This window comes from Vidua macroura, chromosome 17, assembly GCF_024509145.1.
Source record: "Vidua macroura isolate BioBank_ID:100142 chromosome 17, ASM2450914v1, whole genome shotgun sequence".
Lineage (NCBI taxonomy): Eukaryota > Metazoa > Chordata > Aves > Passeriformes > Viduidae > Vidua > Vidua macroura.
Genome location: NC_071587.1, coordinates 9322651 through 9345549, shown reverse-complemented (window position 1 = coordinate 9345549; position 22899 = coordinate 9322651). Strand labels below are relative to the sequence as shown.

At 48.5% G+C, this 22899-nt stretch overlaps 1 protein-coding gene across 5 annotated transcripts; it reads left to right on the top strand.

Moving 5' to 3' along the window:
- The first annotated feature begins 4499 nt into the window (after positions 1 to 4499).
- Positions 4500 to 21102, top strand: LOC128815755 (DEP domain-containing mTOR-interacting protein-like). 5 transcript variants are annotated; one of them, XM_053992747.1, is made up of 9 exons: positions 4500 to 4835; positions 11037 to 11215; positions 14779 to 14902; positions 16123 to 16301; positions 16896 to 17081; positions 17445 to 17585; positions 17877 to 17947; positions 19587 to 19691; positions 20831 to 21102. In XM_053992747.1, exons 1-9 carry the CDS (start codon positions 4750 to 4752, stop codon positions 20954 to 20956), a joined length of 1197 nt encoding a protein of 398 aa, XP_053848722.1. In that variant the 5' UTR covers positions 4500 to 4749; the 3' UTR covers positions 20957 to 21102. The 5 variants fall into 5 exon arrangements, 4 of the variants coding, with proteins under 4 accessions (XP_053848722.1, XP_053848719.1, XP_053848718.1 ...); XR_008439711.1 differs by lacking the exon at positions 20831 to 21102 and adding an exon at positions 19393 to 19490 and having other exon boundaries at positions 4667 to 4835; positions 19587 to 19673; XM_053992746.1 differs by having other exon boundaries at positions 4719 to 4809.
- Positions 21103 to 22899: the final 1797 nt, after the last annotated feature.

Genomic DNA, 22899 nt, shown 5'->3' with positions numbered 1-22899 from the left:
TACCATCTGCTAAAGGCCACCCAAACCCTCTCTTGCACTGGGCCTGAGGAAGGACTGGGGCAACACCAGCTCACACAGATGATGCTGATCCAGTGAAAGTGTCCCTGCCCATGGAGCAGGGGCTGGAACTAAATGACCTTGAAGGTCTTTTCCACCCAAAAGTGATTTTATGACTCTGTGAAGATGCTCCTTTCAGAGCTGATGGCAGATCTTCACTTGTCACTTCACCTTCCTTCCTCAGAGGAGATTGTGTCACTGGGCATGGGTGGCTCTGAGGGAGCCTTTTGTGAGGTTTGGATAACTGGATGCAGGGTTGGAAATGTGTTCCTGCTCCTGGATCTGTTATCCACAGCCCCATCCTGTCGTCTGCCTGGGACTTTCATGCTGCACTAAGCAACCACGGGGCAAATTCCTGTCCTGCAACCACACACAGGTACTCCTTTGATTTTAGTTACTGCCTTGGGATTCCAGCTCTCCCATCTCTCTGCCAGAGTGCACCAGGCTGGATGGAGGCAGTTTAAAGCTCAGGCTGTAACAACCAGCAAATATCTAGGCTTTATGTGATCCCTGGTATCCTGGCCCTTGCTGTTAAACCACTGTAAGCCCTTTCTTTATGAGGAAGAAGAGCAGACTGGTGGTGCAGAGCTGGGACAGGGCTGTCTCTCACTGCTCCCCACACAGGTTGGCAATAGCCAACAGCTCTTTTTAATGGGTCATGATAGGATTACAGTTCCCCTGCCAGGAGTAGTTCCTTTGGCTGTGTTCAGTCCAGGCTAATTGCAATGTAATTAGCACATTCCCATCATAGCAGGGGACTGGAGACTTTCCCACCTCTGAAGCCTGAGCATTGCTTCTCTGAGAGAAATGTGGGTCCAGATTTGGCCATGGCATGGCCCTGACCCAGGTCAGGGCGCCCAGACCGTGGTGGGGATCTCTGAGTGCTGCTCTGCAGTCTGCAGCTCCCTGAATCATAGAATCATTATGACTGGAAAAGACCTCCACGATCCGTGAGTCCTGAGAGGTGGAGCCGGGGCAGCAGAGGTGCCTCCCAGAGATGTCCCAGAGCAGGGACAAGGAAGTCTTTGTGTCCCTGTCCCAGTGGTCTGCAACACCTGATCTTTAAAAAACACACTGAAGAGCCTCACCCTGAGGGTGAACAGGGGGAATTAAATTCCTCTGCCCTGCTTTGAAATCTCACACCCACACTCTGGTATGGGAGCTAAAAGTTAAGGACTAAACTGTTTGAAATGTTTCTTCTGATGTTGAGGAATGGGGAAGTGGAGGTGACAAAGTTCCGTGTCTTGTTGTGTAAGAGTATTTCTCTTGTCATTTTTTTCTTTGTTGGTTTTCTTTTTTTCCCAATGAAAACTTTTATTAGTTCATAAAGAAGGTGAGCACTTGGTGGTGTTTTCATTGATGCTGCAGGTCCCAAAGCAATGCAATCATGGGAAAATTTAATTTTTCAGTGTTGTTTGTTTGTTTGTTTTCCAAGATGAAGTTCTATTCCTTGTAGTTCTGGAGAACCAGGACTGAGCTGTATTTGTTTACAATTTTAAGGGCAACAAAGATCCCCCCGTTTGTTATTTTGAAGCCAAGCAAATTATTTTGTCTTGTGTTCGATTGCTTTGGGTTAGGAGCCTCTCTTTTCTGTGGAAATATGCAACATATTGCTCAAACAAAATCCAAATATTTTTTTCTGGAACAAAATGAAGGACACTCAATGACAGGAGAGCTCCAGCTCAGATTTATAACTGGGTAATGAGAAATTGCTGAATACTATGTTCGTTTTCTGCCACTAGATGGAAATAAATCTTCCATTTTTCTCTGAGAGCACTGCTGTCCACTCGCAGCCTCCAGCCCCAGAGTGCAGCATTCTCCAGGGTGCAATGTGCTTCCCTGGTGCACAGCAACCTCCAGGCTGGCTTTCCTGGCTACAGGACCATTCCCTGGTGCTGTGGATGAAGGACCTCTGTGGAAGGTGGCCCCAGAATTGCTGATGTGCTGTTCCAAGTGGAAGGGTTTGATGCCAGGTTGATGCCAGGTGGCCTCTGGTGTTTGCTGTGGCACGGACACCAATGAGTTAAGCACAAATAGCCCCGGGGGTGGCCTGTGACCTTTACTGACAGATAGAAACAACTTTTCCCAATGCAGCAGGGAGGGCCTGGCTCCCAAACAATGCCGGGCACTCTGCTGCCAGCCCAGCTCCGGGCTCCAGCCCAGGTGAGCAACCTTGCTGGGGACAAGGACTTACCCCCAGGGAAATGCTCTCTGGCAAGGACAGCACTGTGGCAGCTGGCCTGGGGAAGGGATTTTATCAAATCAAATCAGGGATTTTATTGTGTTGATGTTGGCAGTGAAATCCTTTTAAAGTTTTTTTAGTGTATTTTTTTTTTTGTTTAAGCGAAATCAAATTTGGTGCTGGCTGGCTGCCAGCTGCAGCCTGCTGCCATCAGATATGCCAGCTCAGAGCAGGAAAAATCTGCATCTGATCTTGCCAGACTCTGCTCCCCTGCATGGCAGATTTCTTCAGCTCTCTGCTTGAAATGCAGGCCTGAATTGCCACACAGAGGACAAAATTTAGGCAAAGGACTAAGGCAAGCTTTGCAGCCAGTGACAAAGATGGCTGTGACAGGTCCTGGTGTCCTCTGTGCTCACTCCTGGCAAGATTTACAAACAGTTTTTTTATCTTTTTACAGCTTTTCAGAACAAACTCATCTGATTTCTTCCTGTCTTTTCCTCAGCCCTGCTAGGGAAAAATGAAGGAAAAAAAAAAATCAAAGGGTGCTGAACCTTCTATTTGATGTTACAAAGTTGAGAACTGAAAACAAAGATATTTGGCTGTACCCAGAGGTGCCTCTATCTTTTCTGAACACTTAATGAGTCAAACTACTTCCTAATCTATTGAAACAGAAAATTCAGACACTGCAGTTCCTCTAGATGGGAGACCTAGGTGAAGGGACTCTGCACATCCATTGTAGGTTGGACTCCAAAGCCATGCTGTGGAAAGCACTTTTCATCTGTAAATTGAGCTGATAACTAATTCAATCTAATTAATCCCTCCATGGATGGGGAGTGAGGGAGACATATTTAGGGATTGTTTTTCCCAACCCTGAAATTCTGTCACCTCCAGGATGGAGTTAACAGGAGCTCGCTGGGTGTATTCCCTACATTCCCTTCAAAAAAGGGAACAAAATGCTTTGGGGTCCCCACTGTGTTCACGTTAGGAATGAAGGATGCTGCAGCAGGGCAGGGACAAGCCCAGCCTGCCCTGGGAGCCCCTCAAAAGCTCTTTAGCTGAGCCTGGACACCCCGGAGGGGCTCCGGGAGCCGCCCTGAGCACGGCCCGGGGCTGAGCACGGCTGAGCACACAAGGGGAGCCTGTTCTGCCTTTCTGGCCCGGCCCGGCCAGCGGGACACGGGGCAGAGCTGCTCCGGGAGAGCCCGGACAGAGGAGCCTTGTCGGCTCTGCCCATCCCGCTGTTTGCCTTGGACGGGAGCGCCGGCAGCGAGGCTTGTCCAGCCCCGTTCGTTACCTCGGCTGCTCCTCCTCCAGCAGGGAGCCAGAAGAAAACCAGCGTGCCTCCAGCTACGGTGGTGCCCTTACCCCGTGTCTCCTGCTCCTTATGCTGCTCTTCCCGAATGCCCAGCCCAGGTGGATGGATTTAGCAGCATGGGGGAATGTAAGTCTGGAAGTCTGTGCTGATGGAGACAACGGCAAACTCACTGCCTGCTGATGAATTACTGCTACAGAGGAGCTAATCAAAGACAGCGTTTAGTTTATTGATGCTTTATTAGACTTAAATTGAAGCAGGACCTCCTTAGCTGATAAAACTTCCTTCCCTGTCCTCACACCCATCTTCTCCACAACCTCTTTCTGGAGGTTTCTTTTGTGTTTCTGAGGTTTGGTCCCCCGTGCCAGGCACTATTTTTCACTTCTGATTGAACTGATGGAAACATGATTTTACAGGAACCTGACAGTAGTGATGGATGTAATTAACCCTTTCCACATCCCAGTTGCTCTGCCTTTTCCTTTGTTGGTCACCATCACTTTCAGGTGAGCTCTGGCCTTGCAGAAATTTCCTCTAATAAAGGGAATGATGAGTGGTAGCTGAGGCAGGTGCCAGTGCCTGGAGGCACATTTTAGAAGTGGTGTCAGTGTCAGCTTGGCACCAGCAGAGCTCCAGACTCACCAGTGCCAGATCTTGCTATTCGCAGCCTGTGCTTCTCCCTCCAACCTCTCCGGTGGCTCCTGCACAGAGGGAGGCCTCAAGCTGCTCTGATCCGCTTTTAGCAAGCGTTGGCCACGGTGCTGGATGCATCCCAACCCGTACAAAGGCAGAGAGCCCTCGGGGAGGAAGATGGGAACAACGCACTCGGCTTGCCTTGGGGAACGGCACATCTTGAACCCCCGCAGGAAGGTTACAGCGTAGGGAAGGAACCGCTTTGTCCATCTTTGGCTCATCCTCCAGCCCCTGAGTGCCCGGAGCCTGCCAGAGCCATCCCCCGGCAGAGGGGACACTGTCCCAGCGTGCCGGGAGCATCGCGGCCGGCTCCCGGCTGGCAGCGGGGGAGCAGCCGGCAGAGCCGGGCTCAGATTGCAGCAGGCTCCTCCTCCGGAGCCTGCCGGGAGGGAGGGACAGGCGTGGAGCCGGAGTCAGCAACTCCGGGCTGCCTTACCTGGCCCGTGCCGGCGGCGCGGGGAGCAGCATCTTCCCCCCCGCAGCCCGTGGGGAGCATCGCCAGCCCGGCATGGAGAGCCTGAGCAGCAGCCTGAAGAAGAAAGCCACGGAGCACCACTACAGGGCTGAGGTGATGATTGCTGGAGAGCAGCTGAGGTAGGAGGTCCTGGGGTCCTCCTGTAGCCGGGGCTCTGGGCTGTATCCCGTTAGCAGCAGGCTCAGAGCTTTATCTTTGAACAACGAGCTCTTTCCCCCAGGTGCGGGTGTTCCCCTCTCCAGTACCTGCTGACCTTCCTTCACCTACCAGAGTGCTGAGCCAGGTCCTCTTCTGTTATACCTTGTCCTGCTGCTCCTCTCTCCCGCCCTTCACCCCCAGGTACCAGGGGACTGATGGGTGAATTTCGATGGCAACAGATTTTTTTGTCCCATTCCACCTTCCCCGAAGCACGGAGAGTGGTGTGGTGGCACTGAGCAGCCCCCACGAGGTCCCTGACCCTGGCTGGATGAGGACAGCAGCACTTCTGGGGATGCTCAGACTTTGGGGGTGACTTGGAAGGGCATTCCATGGGCGCCACGTGCCTGAACTGGATCTTCTCTTTCCTGAAAGTCTCTTTTGGGAACTTCTGCTGGTTTGTAGTCCCAGTTCTTCAGCAGCTTCTGAGGGTTTTCTTCTTATGAAGACAGAAATCCATTCTCCTATGCAATGTGTGGCCGAGAAAATGTGTTCCTTGTGTATGTGGGGTTAGAACCCCCTCCTTGCTTCCAAGCATCTGACTGTGGGCTTTCCTAGCTCTAGAGCAGTTTGCTTGTTTGTATCTGGAGCTATTCTGGTTTGTTATGAAATGTGAGTGGAAAATAGGAAATATATCCTTGATAATGTAAATAGTCCAGAGCCTGAGTGTGGTATCATCAGATCCCTAAAATTAGCTTGGTGTAGGTTTGTTGTCCATTCTCAGTGAACACTGTTAGCTTTAGCTTTATTCTTTGTACTGTATCAAGGATTGATAACTTCCACCTAAGGACTGGGGCCCCATCTTGAACATACAGCCAAGGAACAGAGCAGGTTTATTCATATTTATATTTCCAGTAACTTACCTGGAGTGACTGAAGTTTAAATTGAGCTGCATAGCCTTGGCCAAAGGAAGAGGTCAGGTACTGAGAGAGAAAATAAAATACTCAAACTGTGTGTTAAAACTGTGTCCCATATGTGGGGGGTGATGTGACTTCCCCATGCCTGTTGCAGGACAGGAGCAGATCAGGCCTTGGACCATTTGGTGATTGTGACTCTAAGCACAAGAAGGGGATAGAGTAAATTTGTTTGTGAACAGAATTCTTCCAGAACATTGCACTCTGGGCTAAAGTTGAATAGAAACCCCAAAGTTTATGTAGTTTTGGGGATATCCATATTCTTTTCTTCTTCTTCTTTATTTTTTTCTCTATAGCTGCAGTGCCTTGAAGTTTCCTGGTTTAGGGAGCTCCCAAAATCTGAGAGTTAAAAGTGAGGGGGAGGAGGGTCCTTTTGCTGGGGCTGGGCACAGAGCAGTTGCATCCTTCTGCTTTGGTCTGGGCAGGAGCCTGTTCCCAGTGCAGAGGATGGGAAGGAGCTGTTGGTGTAAAACCTGGGGAGGAGGATGAGGAGATGGACACCAGCCTGGAGCTGGGCTGCCCCTTCCACTGAACCTCTGGCTGGAAGGAGAATTGAGTGAGGCAGAACACACAGAGTTTGAATTTCTCCCTTGTGTTTTGGGGATCTCACAGCCTGGCAGGTCAGGGGTTAGTGGTATGGATCTTCCTGGATAACCGGTGGAGAGCAATGGGGAAACTGAGGCAGAGAGGCTGGGTGATGTGTCAGACAGCAGAAGATGGACACGGATAAATGTCCACATTGTCCTTCCCTGCTTTTCCCTAGATGTGGAATACAGAGGCATGGAAAGGAGCCTTGCAGCTGCCCTGACTCAGTAAACCTCCATCAGCAAATCATGCTGCTGTATCCACATGAAACATCAAACATTTGTTTTTCCCTGCTCCCCGCTTCCTGCCCTGCCTCCCCACCATTACATTAAATCAAACAAACCTTTGCTCCATCTTTACAGTTCTTTGGCTTCCCAGCAAGTTTGCAAATGCCTCAGAGTTTGGTTTGGCCAGCGGGGTGAGTCTGTTCAGTGTCAGGATGTGTTTCCCAGCCAGGAATAGCTGCACAAGTGAGGGCTGGAGGAATGCTCCATGTGGATGGCTGGGAATGAAGTGGATCCTGGAGGAATCAGTGGGAGATTGGCCACTGTGGCTTGGGTTTGCCTATCTGCCAGGATCCTTCTGCTTCAACGGCTGCCTGGTCCAGGGAGGGGAAAAAAAATTATATTTTGAGTCTCTCGTCACTAAAAAGACAAAAATAAAATTTTCACTGATATTTTGGCCTTGAGTCTGACAGAGCTGCTGGCTCAGGCTCGTTCCTCACGTCTGCTGTCATTCCTCTTGTGTCAGACATACAAACTTGCATGAAAATCACATCGGTTTTACTGGGCGTTGTGTATTCCTGGGTGGCATTCTGTAAGAGAGGCCCAATTAGTCATTTCTAATTGCAACAAATGGCTTATCTACACAGAGAGGTTCTGGAGCAGCTTCCTCGCTTTGCATTCACACCCTGCTGTAATCAGAGTTCCTCAAGTATGGACAAGCCCTGGTGCACTCTCATCTGGGTATTCCCATGGTCAAGAGAAGCAGCTGTGCTCTAATAGCTCTGTTAAGCTGCATTAATCACTCCTAAACATAAAATATACTCAGTAAATTTATATCTTGCACAGGAAAAGTGAGAGGAGAAGGAAGCTTTTTTCCTACAAAGAATGAAATTGCAATTTCTGCCACTGTCCAAAACTTCCAGAGCTGGCGAGTGTTTTATTGAGTACTCAAACTGAAATGCTGTTAAATTAAGTGCTCATTCTTTGGTGCTCTGGAAATTGGGCTCACTAAAGGTGTGTGGCTGAACGTGCCAAAATTTCTATTCTTGCCCAAAAGTCATTTGTCTGCAGGAGGATTGGTGGTTCTCTGTTGGACTTGGATCTCTTGTGGAGAGCATGAATTCCTTGAGGAATCATGGGGCACTGCTTGATGGAACAGTGAGCATTATTCAAAGATGAGACTTCATGGTCAGAATGACCATAAAAAGCAAATTATTAAATTTCTAGCACTGGTGAAAGGGAGGACTGGGAAGAAGCCTTGTGCTTCCTGGGATTTCTTTCTGAGATTTAAGTCTTCCTATACTTACATTTAAATACAAGGAAAATGAAACATCTCAGTACCACTTTGGGCTGTCACAGGCGTGCAAAGCCATCCCTTGTCCCCAGATGTACCAGTGCTTTTTCAGACTGGGGGTGATGCAAACTGGGCTTTGCTGAGCATGTTTGCAGCGGCTCTTTTGCCTGATTGTGCCTCTCCAGCAGCAGCTGCTTTGCAGAAATGAGAAATGCTCCTGTGCCTGTTGCTGCCTTTTAGTAAGCACTTAGTTGTTTGTTGCTATTTTTTTTTGTTTGTTTGTTCCTGTGAAGATAGGAACAGGAAAGATCTTTTGGATGATGCATCTTTCCAAGGCCACTCATTTGTGCTTAGCTGCTGTGGCAATGTGAACTGGAATTAATATCCTTGAAAGATCCACCTTGTCATTTGAGATGCCCAAGGTTTGTTTACACGGGAGGTGAGGGAGAGTTTATTCCTCTTCTGTTTGGATGTCCCTTTCAACAAGGTTACCCAGGATGAATAATGATGGCTTTGTAGGAACCTTGACAAAGAAACAATTTGCTTACCCAACACAACCTACTCAAAGCAAACGCACGTGGAGGCTCTGCCTGCCAAGCCAGGAGTATTTCGTAAGAGCCATTCTCATGTTCCAGCAAGTGTTTTATCCTGACCTTATTCTGCCTTTTTTTTTTTCCCTTTTGAAGAAGTAATATGTCCACAGGGTGGATTTTGCCATCTAGAAAACTCATAATATTGCATATTATTATATATTTCCTTAATCCTTTTTATCTGGAAGCATGATTAGAACCCACTCATGGTTTCACCAGCTTTGTTTTTGTAACATCACACGAGAGCTGCTACATCCTGTGGCTGAAGGACAAAGTTTGTCTCTTCAGGGTTGACAGGAAACAGTAAACAAGAGGAAAGTGAAAAGTCTGCAGGGACATTCCAGTCGAGCCTCTTCCGCTGCCCTGAGTCTGCAGGACAGAGGGAAAACTCGTCACAGGCTTAAAACAGCCCTTAAAGGTCCAAGATGCTGCTCCAGAGGTGCTGAAATACCACCTGCTTCCTGTCCTGGCAATTGCTCCTGATCAAATATTTTCAGAATAAGTGTATTTTTTAATTTTTAAATCTTAGGCCTTAGCAGCATTGCTTCCTAAAAACATTTTTTTTTTTTAAATTTTATTTATCTCTTTCAAAATCTGTGCAAATTTTTCTGTATTCTGAAACATGATCAAATAAAGGGAATAAAATAGGGGAAATAGTGTTCTCCTGGCCAATTTCTATTCAGGCCTTGTGTGATTATGATCTTTGTATTATTATATGTGTAGGAGGTGTGTGTGAGTGTAAATATATATATTCTTATATATAGACTCCTAGATATATAGACTATATATATTCTTCATATAGACTCCTGTAGACTCTTGGTGGCAATAGAGCACTCTTGAAACATTTCTTATCTTTACCAAATATTCCTCTAAAGTGCCTTCCCACTTTTTGATTGTGAAGGAGAGAAAACATAAAATTGGCTGTGTCTTCCTCCATGGGTGGGGATCCTCTGTTTGCAGTCACTGCTGACTGTGTCCGGTTGCATTTTGACAGTGGACCATGAAATAAAGGAAGAAAAAAGAAATAAAGGAAGAAAAAAGAAAAAAAGAAAAAAAAAATAGCCAGGCAGCTGTCTGTGGACTGCTCTTTCTGGGTAAAATCCATCTGCAGAACAAGTGCTGGTCACATGTGGGAATCTTTCCAGGTAAAGAGTCAAATGCTGGATATGGACCTCAGGATTTGAGGGAGGTCTGTGCAAGGCAAGGCCAGGAGCTGGTTCTGCATGAATCTTTAGTTTAGTATTTTAATTAGCAGGAAGGTCTGAAAACTTCTGTCAACTTCTCAGTATTAATTGCAACAATCAATTACTAATTATTCTTCTAACAAAACATTTGATGGTAAAACTTTGAGGAACTTAGTATTTATAAATCCTACAATATAGGATAATCCATTATTAGCTGAGAGTTTTTTTAGGATATTCAAACTTCTTGTGAGGTACCTAAAAGTGTTGTCCAACAGGCATAAGTTTTCCAAAAAGAACAAAAGAACTTGAGGCATGAAATAACAAAAGGCTGCAGTGTTTAATGCCCTAGAAAAACTCACTGGCCCGGGGCAAACCTGGGAATTGAGATGAATAATTTGAAATGAAAACTATCCTGGAGTTGCAGAGATGTTTAATTAACATCTCCCCTCGGAGCCTGCTGCACACACTGGGCTTTTTCCAGCACTGGTGTTTTGGGGACAGTCATGGCTACAGGGCAAAAGTTTGGCCCCTGGACAGATCTCCTGCCAAAGAGGGCTGGCTTTGGCTGGAGCACAGAGGAACTCTGTGCCTTGTGGCTCACTCAGTTGTTAAGGTCCTTTTGAAAGTCAAAGCTGTGCTCACCTGAGTAACCTTCCCCCATCTGTCTTTCCATCCGAGCTGCAGACCAGCCATAGCATCGGGGTTGTTGGGAGAGGAGGGCTGGTTTTGGGTAAATTCTGTCCCAGTCAATCCCAGCTGGAACCAGAAAATGCCAGGGCTGTTGTCCACTGCTGCTGTGGGTTAGTGGGTGCAGGGATTAGGTAGTGCTGGGATCCACCTGGCACTCTGTTTGGACAGAAGAAAGGAGGGCTCTTGTTACTGCTCCCACCTGGAGTTATGAGTAAGGTCTGTCCTGGGGGCAGCTTTATTCCTGCTTTCGTGGCCATGGGGAAGGAGAACTAGACACAGAATTATGCCAAGATAACAAATACATGTACTGCTATTTTTTTTCTGAATTTTGTCCCCTTTTCACCCTTTTTGGTTGGCTGTTGTGGGGTTTAGAGGCTTGTTTAGAATGAAAAGACACGTATGGGTCACACTACATCTGCTCAGGCAACCTGAGTGGTGGCAGGAGGGGAGCAGGGGATGGTGGAGAGGCTCCCTGGGATTGATGCAGTCTGGCAGTGCCAAGGGGTTTGGTTGAATTGATCAGTCCCTGGCTGCTTGGCACCAGCCCCAGCACATCCTGGTCTCTCCAGGCTGGGCAGATCTGGGCGTCAGACCCAAACTCCCCTGCGAGCCCAGCTGTGCTCAGTGGCTGCCTTTCCCCCCAGGCTTCGTCTCCACGATGGGAAGCTGATCAAGGACAGGCGGTTCCACCTGCGGACGTACCCGAACTGCTTCGTGGCCAAGGAGCTCACGGACTGGCTCATCGACCACAAGGAAGCGCCCGACCGCGAGACCGGCATCCGCCTCATGCAGAAGCTGATGGATCACTACATCATCCACCACGGTGCGTGGGGCTCCTGCCACCCCCAGGGCAGGGCTGTGCGTCTGCTCACCCCCTGTGTCACCCGGCCCGGCACGCAGGAGTCCCCGTGTGCCACCCTGCCACGGGTGAGGGCTCCTGGAGAGGCTGGGTGGGGCTGGATGGGTGTGAAGCTGTGTTGCTCTGGGGGATGTGCCAGATGCTCGGCACTGGTGAGGCCACACCTCGAGTGCTGTGTCCAGTTCTGGGCCCTCAGTTTGGGAAGGACGTTGAGACACTTGAGTGTGTCCAGAGGAGGCTGGTGAGGGGCTTGGAACACAAACCCTGTGAGGAACAGCTGAGGGAGCTGGGGTTGGTTACCCTGGAGAAAAGGAGACTCAGGGGTGACCTTATTGCTCTCTACAACTCCTGAAAGGTGGCTGTGCTCAGGTGGGGTTGGTCTCTTTCTCCAGGCGGCACTGACAGGACCAGAGGACACAGCCTCAAGCTGCATCAAGGGAAATACAGGTTGGATATTAGGAAAAAACGTTTTTTACAGAAAGAGTGATAAAGTTCTGGAATGGCCTTCCCAGGGAGGTGGTGGAGTCACCATCCCTGGATGTGTTTAACAAAAGCCTGGATGTGGCACTGGGTGCCAGGGTTGAGTTGTGGTGTTGGGGCTGGTTTGGACATGATGATCTTGAAGGTCTCTTCCAACCTGGTCATTCTGTGAATTCTGTGAGCTCCCTGCCCACCAGAGAAGAGGCTTGGGCTGTGCACTGGTAAAATGACGTCTAAAGTGTCTCCTCTTTGAAAGCAAGCTCGGTAACACCTGACCTGTACCTGTATTCCTGTGCCCAGGCAGGTGGGTGTTTGTACAGCAGCTGGTCTGGCTCATGTCTGTGTCATGCAGAAGTGGAAGCTGAATTGTAGCACATTGCACATCTGCACCATAAGACCCTGGTACTCCTTAGTTTCCTCATGCTGGGACAAAGAGGGCTGTGCAGTCCACATCACTCCAAGGAAAATTTAATCTGACACCTGTGAACCTGAAGCTGAAGCAATCCTGTAGGAAAGCCTCCCTTGGGATTTAAGTGTTGCCATTACAAAGGCTTGTCTGTGGAACCTAATTAAAAAGAAATTTAAAAAGGAAGGGAAAAAAAAAGGAAGCATAGAGAAAAGGCAGCTTGATGCTGAAGCCCAGCTCTTAGCAGTACTCAGGATTTTTTTCTTTTTAAAATTTCTTTGGAACTTTCAGGAGTTTTGAATTAACTCAGGTCACATACTGATGTCTGTGCTGCAGAGCAAGGTCCAGGCCTTGGTCCCGACATAGTTCCCAACAGAAAACAAGCTGTGCTTCAGAGGGGCAAAAAGCAATTCCTGTCCATGTGGTTTTCAGGCCCAGCCAGGAACAAAACCCCCAGAATGTCAAACAGCCCTGGAACACCTCTGCCATGGGTGGGAAGGGCTGTGGCTGAGCTCTCCTGCTCCAGGGCTTTGGGACAGGAGCTGGGGCTGCCTGGAGCTGGCGCTGGTTTGTCACACGAGGATGTAGCTGAGGAGACAGAAGCAGATGATGACCACACCAAAACAAACCCTCTCCTCCCCCCTCTTCTCTGGGGTCCAAAAATAGCTGCCTTTGACCACTGCAATGCAAACGCTCCCTGTTGCCATCTGTTACTTGCTGAGGGTAATGCCCTTTGCATTAAACTGCCTTGAATAAAAATAAACTGCTGCTGGGCTTTATCACAAAAAGCTGAAGCAGGGGGTTCTCAGTTAACCATTAACACTTACACCTGATTATTTTTCCATCTCTCCAGCTGACAGTTTCAAATAAATCCATTAGTTAATTAAACCTATGCAGCGCTGGGTACTAGCACTGTTTTGATTGCATATTAAGACATGTCCGTCCTGCTCCTGTGACAATTCCTGGCAGGACACGGAAGTTGGACTTTCCAACCTGCCTTTTGTCCATTAATTTTGTTAGTCCTGTGGAAAAAAGGCTAATGCAGCACAGTGCTGGGTGCTTGGCAATTGTCTGGCTGAACTGTTTGCCCTCTTCTCCCCTGGCATCCAGATAATTATCTCATGAAGATCATCCTGCTGCCTCTTAATTGTCTGGTGTGCTTTGAGCTTCGGTTCTTTTACATGCTGGAAATACACTGAAATTGGTCTTTAAATAGAAAAACTGCTTTGGTTGTCTATGGGTACAGTCCTGTAGGATTTTTTTGTTCTATTCCTGGTTGCAGTGTCTTTGAAATAGCTGCACCTTGGAATTGTGAGGCTGCAAACTTTCACTTAAAAAAAAAAAAAAGGTTGTTAAAACAACTTTCTCATCCTGCCCTCGTGCTTGGTGAGTCACAGGCTTTAGAGTCCTGATTGCATCTGAGACAGCTGCTCTGCAGGAATGATGAACCCGAGATAATCTGACAAGTTTTGGCATTTTGCTGCTCACCTGAAGGGGAATGTGGTTTTGCCAGTCTGCTTGGAAGGATGAAAAAGAGTTAAAATTTTCACAAGAAGTATTTTGAATCTTTTGAATTTCACTCTAGTGGATGATGTTACTTTAGTGAGGAAACATTTGTGGTTTTTCTTTTTCCTTTCAACTAATTGTATTTTATTTCCAGGCATATTCTTTATTCTGGTTTTTGTTGTTTTTGTTGTTTGGGGTTTCTTTTTACCACTTAAATTTCTTCTTCTTGCTTCAGACAGGTTCAGCTGAAGGCAGGCTAACTTTAAAGAACTATGATTTTTGGGCTGTTTTTTTTGTCTTTGTTTCAGTTTTGTTGGTTTTTTTTTTGTTTTGTTTTTGTTTTTGTTTTTTTTTTTTTACTTGTAGTCTAGGAATCTGTTTCAGACAGGTTTATCTCACTTATTTAAATATTTGGTATCCCAAATATTTACCTGCTAAAGGTTACATAAACTATAAAGCCACGCATTTACAGACTGTGTGCCCATCCCCAAGATGAATCCAAGGCTTTTCATACAGATTTAATTATTCCAGTTGTATTGAGCCTGGCTTTGAGGGAAATTTACTCTTGAGGTCAGTTTGCCATGCAAATGAATTGGGCACGGTGGACACAAAATGATGTGGAAAAGTTTGTGCCTTTTTTTTTTTTTTTTAGCTTATGAGTATTTTTGATAGACAGAGGTAATTTTATGGGGGTTTGAGTGCAGTATGTTTTTTTTCCTCTGTCCTCTAAGTCCACTTACATGTGGCTGTAGCTTTTTAAAAAAAGTTGATTGAGGCAATTCTGTTCATCCTCTTTTAGTCTAAATCTAAACGTTAACACTTAAATGAAAAAAAAAAAAAATCCTGCTTTTTCTAGTGAATATTTTAGTGTCTGGAACAAAATGCAGACCCCAACTCCAGCTTTGCCAAGGTCTGTGCATTGGAATTGACCTCTCCCACCAGCATGAGCTTCAGGTGTTCACGAGCAGGTAATTTTTGGGGACCGAGGACTTGGATGCCAATTGTTCCATGGGACGAGGGGCACAGGGAGGGACGTGGCACGAAGCCCTCGCAGCTTTTAGCCTGGAGACAGCACCTGCTGAGGTGAGCCCTGTGTGCCCTCACGGGCTGACATCCCTGCCCTGTGTCCCTCCAGTCTGTGACGAGCACTCGGATTACAAGGATGCCAAGCTGCTCTACCGCTTCCGCAAGGACGACGGGACCTTCCCGCTCAGCAAGGACGTGAAGGTGTTCCTGCGAGGGCAGAGCCTTTATGAGAAGTACGTGAGTCCTCCCCTGGCACTGGGGCTGTGCCCTGCTGGCTGTGCTGGCTGCTGGTGCCCTGCAGCTGGGAGCCCCAGCTCCCGCTGGCTCTGCTTTTCCTTCTCTGCACTCCCTGCTGGGCAATGCTGCTTCCTGAGCCCTGTCACAGCTGCAGGACAGCCAGGGCGTGGTTCTGGAGTTTTACTATGAACTCATGGATGCTTCTGAGGGCTCCAGCCCACGTGCAGGATCTGGTACAGGGAAGTAAAGTCTGAGTGCTCCTGGCATGAGCACATCCAGTGGCCACTCCCAGCACTCTTCCAGCCTCCTCGTGCGAGCTGCTTCCACCAGCTCTATTAGGACTTATGTCCCACCAAAATCAGCAAGGTATGGGACTTTCAGGACCTTCGTGGGCCTGGGTCCGTGCCCCTTTCTTAGCCTATTAGTCTGTTTAGGCTATTCATAGCCTAAATTAGGCTATTTCTTTGCCTGATTTGCATAGTTTGTAATGGAAAAGGTTATTCTCAGAGAGTAGAGAAAACTCCTTCCATCTCCAAGTGTTTCATTTTCGTTGTGTTAATTGTTTCTGGTTCTAAATCCGAGCCATCTTTCCAGAGTTTAACCCCAGCCCCCTCTCTGGACCTGTTGCCTTTAACAGCCTCTTCACAGTTCCACATCCTCCCCCCTCTGGCAGTGAGAGTCACAAACTGCCCTGAAGGAGAGTCCTCCATCCGGCCGGGTGGTGATTTTGGGCGTGTCCCTGCCCCTTTGCCCGATGTGCATCCCTTGTGCTTTGCTCTTGATGCGCAGCAGTGACCGTGGGATGGGGAGAGCATCCCGGCGGTCTGATGGCTGAGCTGGCTGCACCCTCTCGTGGAGACACCGGATTTAGCTCTCGCTTGCTGCCAGTGGAGCACCTGCTGACTGAAACCCACCTTGTCCTTGCATTTGGACCGTCTGCCGTGTGTTGCCCACACTCAGTCGCTTGCTTGGCTTTCCCTGTGATCTTTAGCTGAGCTCACAGCCCACCTGGTTTTGCTGGAGCTGCTGCCTCGCTGTGCTGAAGATTTACGGAGGTGCCCGACTGCAGCTCCGTGCTCCTCCCTCCCTTCCCGCTGCTCCCCGGCAGGAATGTTCTGGCTGCAATGCTTTGCCCACTTCCCTCGGCCTTCCTTCACCCGTGGGGACTGGCAGGGATGTTTGGCATCACGGGAGCCTTGTCCCACCTCTGTGCCAGGCTGGTGAGCGTGGAAGAGTCAATCCTGAAGGTGAGGGAGGAGAACTCGGTGAAGTACCAGAGGACTTTCCTGGGCTCTGAGATGATCGACTGGCTCATTCAGGAGGGAGAGGTGGAGAACAGGCAGGAAGCAGTGGAGCTGGGCCGGGCACTGCTGGAGCACGGGATCATTCAGCACGGTGAGCCAGGGCCCGGCTGGAGCCGGAGTGGGAAGCGAGGGATGAGCGTGGCTGTGGAGGAACAAATCCCCATTCATGCCATGCAACAAGTGCTGGTCAAGTGCCCACTTGGAGAAGGCAATGGAGCCTTTTAGTTCTATGTTTGGAGCTGGTGACCTTTGAAACTGGAGCAATCTTTACCATCCGCAAAGGCTTTGAGATGAAATCTGAGCTCTTGCTCTTCAAAGCCACCGGCCACAGGGCTGGGCTGCACCCCTGGGTTTGGAGGGCTGGGGCGTGAGGATGTCATGGTTAGCTCCTCTTGGCTGGAGATCATATCCATCTGCTATAATTAAACTTCCAGTTTGGAAGGCAGGGAGTCTTCTGAGTGTCCTGGGACAGGGGCAGGTGGAGGGCTGTGACACTGAGTGCACCCCTGGGAGATGGCACCTCTAGGGGGGTGGCCCTGCTGTTCCTCCCTCCCTGCAGGCAGCATTCCCAAGCAGGCAGAAAAGCTACAGTAGAGCACAGGGGCATTAAAAGCAATTCATGAGGATATTTGTTATATCTTTTTCCACCCCCTCAGCCTCTCCCTCCTCCCCTGTTCTCTCCTAGTCTCCAATCGGCATCACTTCTTTGACAGTGACATCCTCTACCACTTCTGGATCAACTTTCGGCGGCGGCGGCGTCTCACGGAGTTGCTCAATGAGAACTCTTCCCGTGCCCTCTCCGAGAGCCCCGACAGCCCCTTCTGCCTCCGCAAGCTCAACCCAGAGCCAGGCAACAGCAGCTTCCTCTCTGGTAACCGTGGATGTGAAAGCCAGGACTACATTAGCAGAGTACCCCAGGGATGAGGGTGTTGCTCCAGCAGGGTTTGAGAGGTTCCTCTGGGCATCCCATGAAGTGAACACCCATGCCACTGGTTTGTGGTGGATGTCACGATGCACTGACAGTCTCTAGCACAGCCCCCATCCCAGGAAAATAACTCAGCTTAGCATCAGATCAGCTCTTGATCTTTCTTTGAAGCTGGTTTTACTCTTCCTAAGCTCAAATACCTTCTTCTGTGCACACATCCCTTTCAAGTGTAGACCAGGTTTGGGGGGAAGTTTGTTATTTTAAACTACTCTTTTTTCACATGGAAAAATTTTTATGTGCCTCTTTCAGTCCAGACCAACAAGGAGATCAAAGTTGTCTCAGCAGTTCGAAGGAGCAGCATCACTTCCCTCTCTGGAAACTCCAACACCTACTTCAGTGCTCCTCCTACCTTGGTATTCCCTCCTGTGGCTGAGTGCAACCCCAAATCAGGTCTGGGCTTCTGCATTGCCTGTTGTTATTGGGAGACATCTATTCCTTCAGGGCACGGGCTCCAGCCCAGGTCCAAACCCATCAAACCCCTCAGCCTCACCTCTGCATCTTGATTTGAAAAGTTGTCCTTGTGTTTAGAAAACCACTGAGATGAGCACAAAGGTTTCTCTGTGAAGGAACTGTGGTTCTAACATCTGTTTTCCAGCCCAGGGTGATCCCCAGGCTGCCTTGTTATGCACTTTACTGTACAAACCCCTTGATTCTGATGGAATCTGTCACCTTCTGCTCTAGTGTTAAAGAGACCCGTCACCACTGAGGAGCTGCTGTCCCCTGGGGCCCCATATGTCAAGAAAACGCTGACTGTGAGTGACCATTGGGAATGGCACTGCTAATCCAGCAGTATCCAGCTCCCTGCCTGCTCTTTGGTGGCTTTCTCCTGGCTGCTCTGACCTCTCTATGCTAAAGCTTTGACTGCTTGTCACATCAGCGTGCCTTTTTGTTGGTGACTCTCTAGGGATCAGTGTCTTCACACATTCTTGTGGGTGGAAACGTGCTCATCCCCTCTGAGAGCTTAATGTATATCCATGAGCTAGATCAGGAAAAAAAAATGTTTTCTGGCCTGAAAAAATCTCCCATTTTGGAATTTTTTTGCCATTGGTCAGGCCCTGGCACAGGGTACCCTGAGAAACTGTGGCTGCCCCATCCCTGGAAGTGTCCAAGGCCAGGCTGGAGGGGGCTTGGAGCACCCTGGGATAGTGGAAGAGAGCTGTGGCTGCCCCATCCCTGCTCATGGCAGGGGGCTGGGACGAGGTGATCTTTAAGGTCCTTTCCAATCCAACCTATTCTAATATTCTGTCATTTCTGTTCCATCCAGCTCCATGCAAGCTGCAGAATCAGTGTGTCTTGTGACACTCGGGACTGTGACACTCACCCTCTGTCACACCCTTTGTGCACAGCTTTGTGCATCTTTAAGGTCCCTCTGCAGATCAGGGGTGTTGATTTGATCCATCAGCATCTGATGGAGCTGCACTGGGTGGGGGGAGCATCCAAGGGCCACTCTTGCCTTCCTTATGTTGGGCTTTTTACATCCTGGACAAATCTCCAGGATGCTGCAGACAACTCGAGTTTGGGGCTTTTGCTTTTTAAATTATTTCTAGAGCTGAAGGACTGGTCAAGTCAGGGGTGGTGGGTGGAAATATTGCAAGGCAGCTCCTGCCCTGTGGATCCTATTGCACTTGGCTATTTTTGTGTCTCACCCCTTCACTGCCCACCTCTGAAAGGGACAATCTCACAGAGAGCAGTGTAGGAAGCATGAGGGCTGCCTTGCCATGCTGGTTTGGCACCAGGAAATGTGGATCAGGTTGCCAAATTAAGTGTGCTGTACAAAGTGGTGGGAAGGGAGGAAGAAAAATCAAGCTGGTGATTAACATGGCATGTCTGAGGACGTGCTGTTCATTCTCTTCCTGAACGCTCTTGCCCTGCCCTTCAACTCTGCCAGCCTGAGCCTTTCATGGCTCATTTCCTCCTGCTTAGCTCTGCAGTTGCTGTTATTTATTTATATGGGCAATGTGCAAGGTCCCTTGGGAATTCCTTTTCTCTTTTGGGCACTTCAGAGTACCACAGCACACTGCTCTGCAGGCTGACCCTGGTGTGGGGCAAGGCAAGAGCAGCCCTTCCACCCAGGAAATGCTCTGCTGTGCCAAGGCAAGGGCGCTGTGAGTGTGCCCTGGGAATGTTCTCAAGCATTCTCGTGGGGCATGCCTTGCACTTCAGCCTGATGCTGCCTGTGATTCTCTTTCCTGCACAGGCTGACAGGGAATTGATCAGAAAGCAGCTTTGCAGGGAGCAATGAATCAGTTCTGCATCTCACTTGGTGCATGGCCCTTTCTCTCCTGCCCATAACAGGTTAGGACCATGAGCTCTCTGTCTCTCTAGGAGCTGTTGCATCTCCTCTCTCCAGTCCATTCCTTGATTTTTAAACCCCTTTTGTTTTCCTTGCAGATTGTGGGGGATGCAGTGGGCTGGGGGTTTGTGGTTCGAGGAGGAAGACCTTGCCACATCCAGGCCGTGGACCCAGGAGGACCTGCTGCTGCTGCGGGGATGAAGGTACTTCTTACTCATGGGCAATAAACAGGAGACAGGATTTGTGTCCTGTTTGAGCTTTTTGGGCTGAACACATCCTCCATATTCCCACCTCCTGCCCTGGGGATCAGACTGATGGAATGGGCACATGGAGCTCTGGGAGAGATGGAGGGAGGGATGTTGTCTGCAGGCAGAGTGCCCTGTGTGTGGTGGCAGAGTGGAGGATTTGCCTTTTCCAAGGCAGCACAGGGGCTGCGGGCAGCTAAAACTCAAAAAACTCTGTCAAAAGTAACCCATCCCTGTGCCAGACCTTGGAACTGTCAAAATGGTTTGAGCTACTAAAAACAAAGCAGAGAATTCCCAGTTCAGTTCCAGTGACTTTACATAACCCCAGGGAGGCAGGCAAGGAGCAGAGCTTCATCCTGAATCACAGTTCCTGAAATACTCAGCTCCTGAGCATTTTGTTTCCCTGCTATTAGCAATGGGCTTCTGCATTGAGCTGTTTTCCAAGTACATAAAACTTTAATAATATTAAATTTATGCCTTAATTTGATTCATCAAGTAATTTCCAGTATTTACAGCTCAGGAGAAATTAATTTAGAGCTTGAAACTCACTTTAGGCCTAGGAATGTGGGTTTGGTGTGCAGTCTTAGGCTTGAATGAAAGAAGTGTTGAGTTTCCCAGTTCCCTACAGAAACTCCAGCAGCAAGGGAGTAATTTCTAAAGACTGATATAAGTCTAAAGTCACATGAATATTTGAAACAATGGGATTCTTCAGAGGCAGAGTGTGACACCTTGTTTGCTTCAGGCAGGATTGGAAGGGGATGGATGAATTTGTTTCATTTACTCAAGAGCCCAGTTAATTTCTACTTACCTAATCTCATTTGCTACCAAATTGCTGGATGTTAATATTGTGTTTCATTTCCATCTGTGAAATGAGCCCCTGCTCACAAATGAGTCTTTTTTTCCTCTGTTAGCTCACAGCCTAAATCCCCTTGGTCTCATTTTTATGACACAGTGATTGCAGCCCTGTGATTTTTGGTGTAGCTACAGAGTTTCCAGGATTTTGACAGGAGTTATTTGCATCACAGCCCCTGGTTCCAGTTAATCCCGGGCAGGAGGTGCTGTGGGGCTGGAGGTGAGCTGTCCCTCCTCTCTTGCAGGTGTGCCAGTTTGTTTTCTCAGTGAATGGGGTGTATGTTCTGCACCTGGACTATCAGACCATCAGCAGCCTCATCATGACAGGACCACGGACTCTGGTGATGGAAGTCATGGAAGCCATTGAATGAGCCAAGAGTCTCCTGCCACTGCTGCTTGGAAAGGAAGGACTCTCCACTTGGCAGGGATGGACTGAGGGGAGGGACCAAGCTCGACCACTCACTGTGATGTGTTACCCAGGCATTTTGATGTATTTTCAAATAAATACATTCGAATGGACAAATCATGGATTTTTATGCTCTTGAAATATTTGTCTCTACCCGCTCTTTGAGTGTCTGAGCTCTTGCAGCTCCTTTTTAGTGCCAGTGTGAGAATTCAGCACTTAATGAAGCCCACCTTAGAGCAAGCCCTCCACCAGCCAAGCTGTGAGGCAGGTGGCAAAGCTGGTAAGCAGCAAGAAGTTTATACCAAGTGAGTCTGTCTGAGCTGCCCTGAGCTGTCTGTGCACTCTTCCAAGAACACAATGTGCTCTCCAGATGGCCCCATAAGCTGTGCCACTGGCTCTGTCAAGAAAATAAGGAAATGAATACAGGAATGTGTGTTCCTTGTAAAGTCTAAGGCTCCTGCTACTCTCCTGACTTAGCCACGCTCACAGCCAGGGCTGGTTGCTGTTCCCGGCTGTTTCTTGAAAAGGTGACACTTCCATGATTGTGCTTTTTGTGCCCCCACCCCTTAATAATGTTTAATTTCATTAATCAGCTTCACCTCAGCAAGGAGGTGGGCAGAGATCCCCAACATCATAGGTTGCTACCAACCTAGTGGGGAGCAGTGGGTAAAGAAGGGACCAAAACCAGAGTGTGGCCAAAAGGAAATGTGTCCTGGTCTGAATCTGGCTCTGGGAAGGAAAAAAAAATGAGTAAAAGCCACCAAAATCCAGCCCCCTGTCCCCTGCTGCTTGCAGAATGGCTGTATTTACAGCCAGTGCAAAATATTCCTTGCAAACTACCTTGAAAGTGAACTAAATATAGAAAAACAGGTAATAACAAGAAATTAGGGAGGTCCCCTTCTTTCCAGTTCACAGAGCATCCTGTTTGTGATTAGCCTGCCGTGCTGTGCATAGACTGGATGATTGCCAGCACTCCTGCTTAGGGCAGGGTCCTCAGCAGCTCCTTTGGCCACAAACCAAGCCTTAAAAACAACCCAAAATGGCCAAAGATAGTAATTTTGATTTGTGTAGAAATGGGGTTGACTTTCTTGGAGAATCTGGTGTCAGCTGTGCATCAGGTATTGCCAGGTACTGCTGGTTGCCTTTTTTCCCCTTGGTATAAAGGGATATCTGCTCCCCCAGTGCTGGTGCTGAGGTAATGGGACAACTTGGAGCACAGAATTCCTGGAACAGGGTCCAGGCAAAAATGTTTGCATTGATAACTGGGGTCCTTCCAGCCCCTAAGTGGAACCAGACCATCTCCTCAACAAACTCACAGTTGTTATTTGTAGCATTCAGTGCATGAGATCAGCAACCTCCATCTGCCTTTTTGCTTTTTGAATTCTCTTTAGAGGGACTTTGGGCATCTGTGATGTCCCAGAGATTTAACCCAGAGTGCTTGGCTTGCGCTAAGGTCAAATCCAGAAGATTTAGGCATGGAGTGGGCACCTTGGGAAAGGCAGGTCAGGAAACAACACCCTGAACACAAGCACTGAAAACAGCTCCAGATTTCTCTGTGTCAGAGCAGGGTTTTTTAATTCTGGGTCTCAATTCCTTGAAAGCACAGGAGATAAGTGCTCATTTCTTTCTCTCCTTCTACTTTTAAAGAAAACTCTAGCAGCTCTGAGCAACATCAGAAACCCAGCAGGAATTACAGAAGAGGTAATTTGTGGTATTTACACAAAGGGCAGTGACAACACTCTCTCCATGGGGTACAAAATGCTCTGTGCTTTGTTTTAAGGTTTGTTGCCCACTTTTTTTGCCCAGGGAAGCTGTGGCTGCCGCATCCCTGGAAGTGTTCAGGGCTGGGTTGGGTGGGGCTTGGAGCAACCTGGGACAGTGGAAGGAGTTCCTTCCATGCAGGGTTTG

Coding starts and splice junctions, on each gene's coding strand:
- LOC128815755 (XM_053992747.1), top strand. CDS start 4,750: ATGGAGAGCCTGAGCAGCAGCCTGAAGAAGAAAGCCACGGAGCACCAC. Junction 17,082..17,444: donor CAACAGCAGCTTCCTCTCTG/GTAACCGTGGAT, acceptor TGCCTCTTTCAG/TCCAGACCAACAAGGAGATC. Junction 19,692..20,830: donor CTGCTGCTGCGGGGATGAAG/GTACTTCTTACT, acceptor CCTCTCTTGCAG/GTGTGCCAGTTTGTTTTCTC.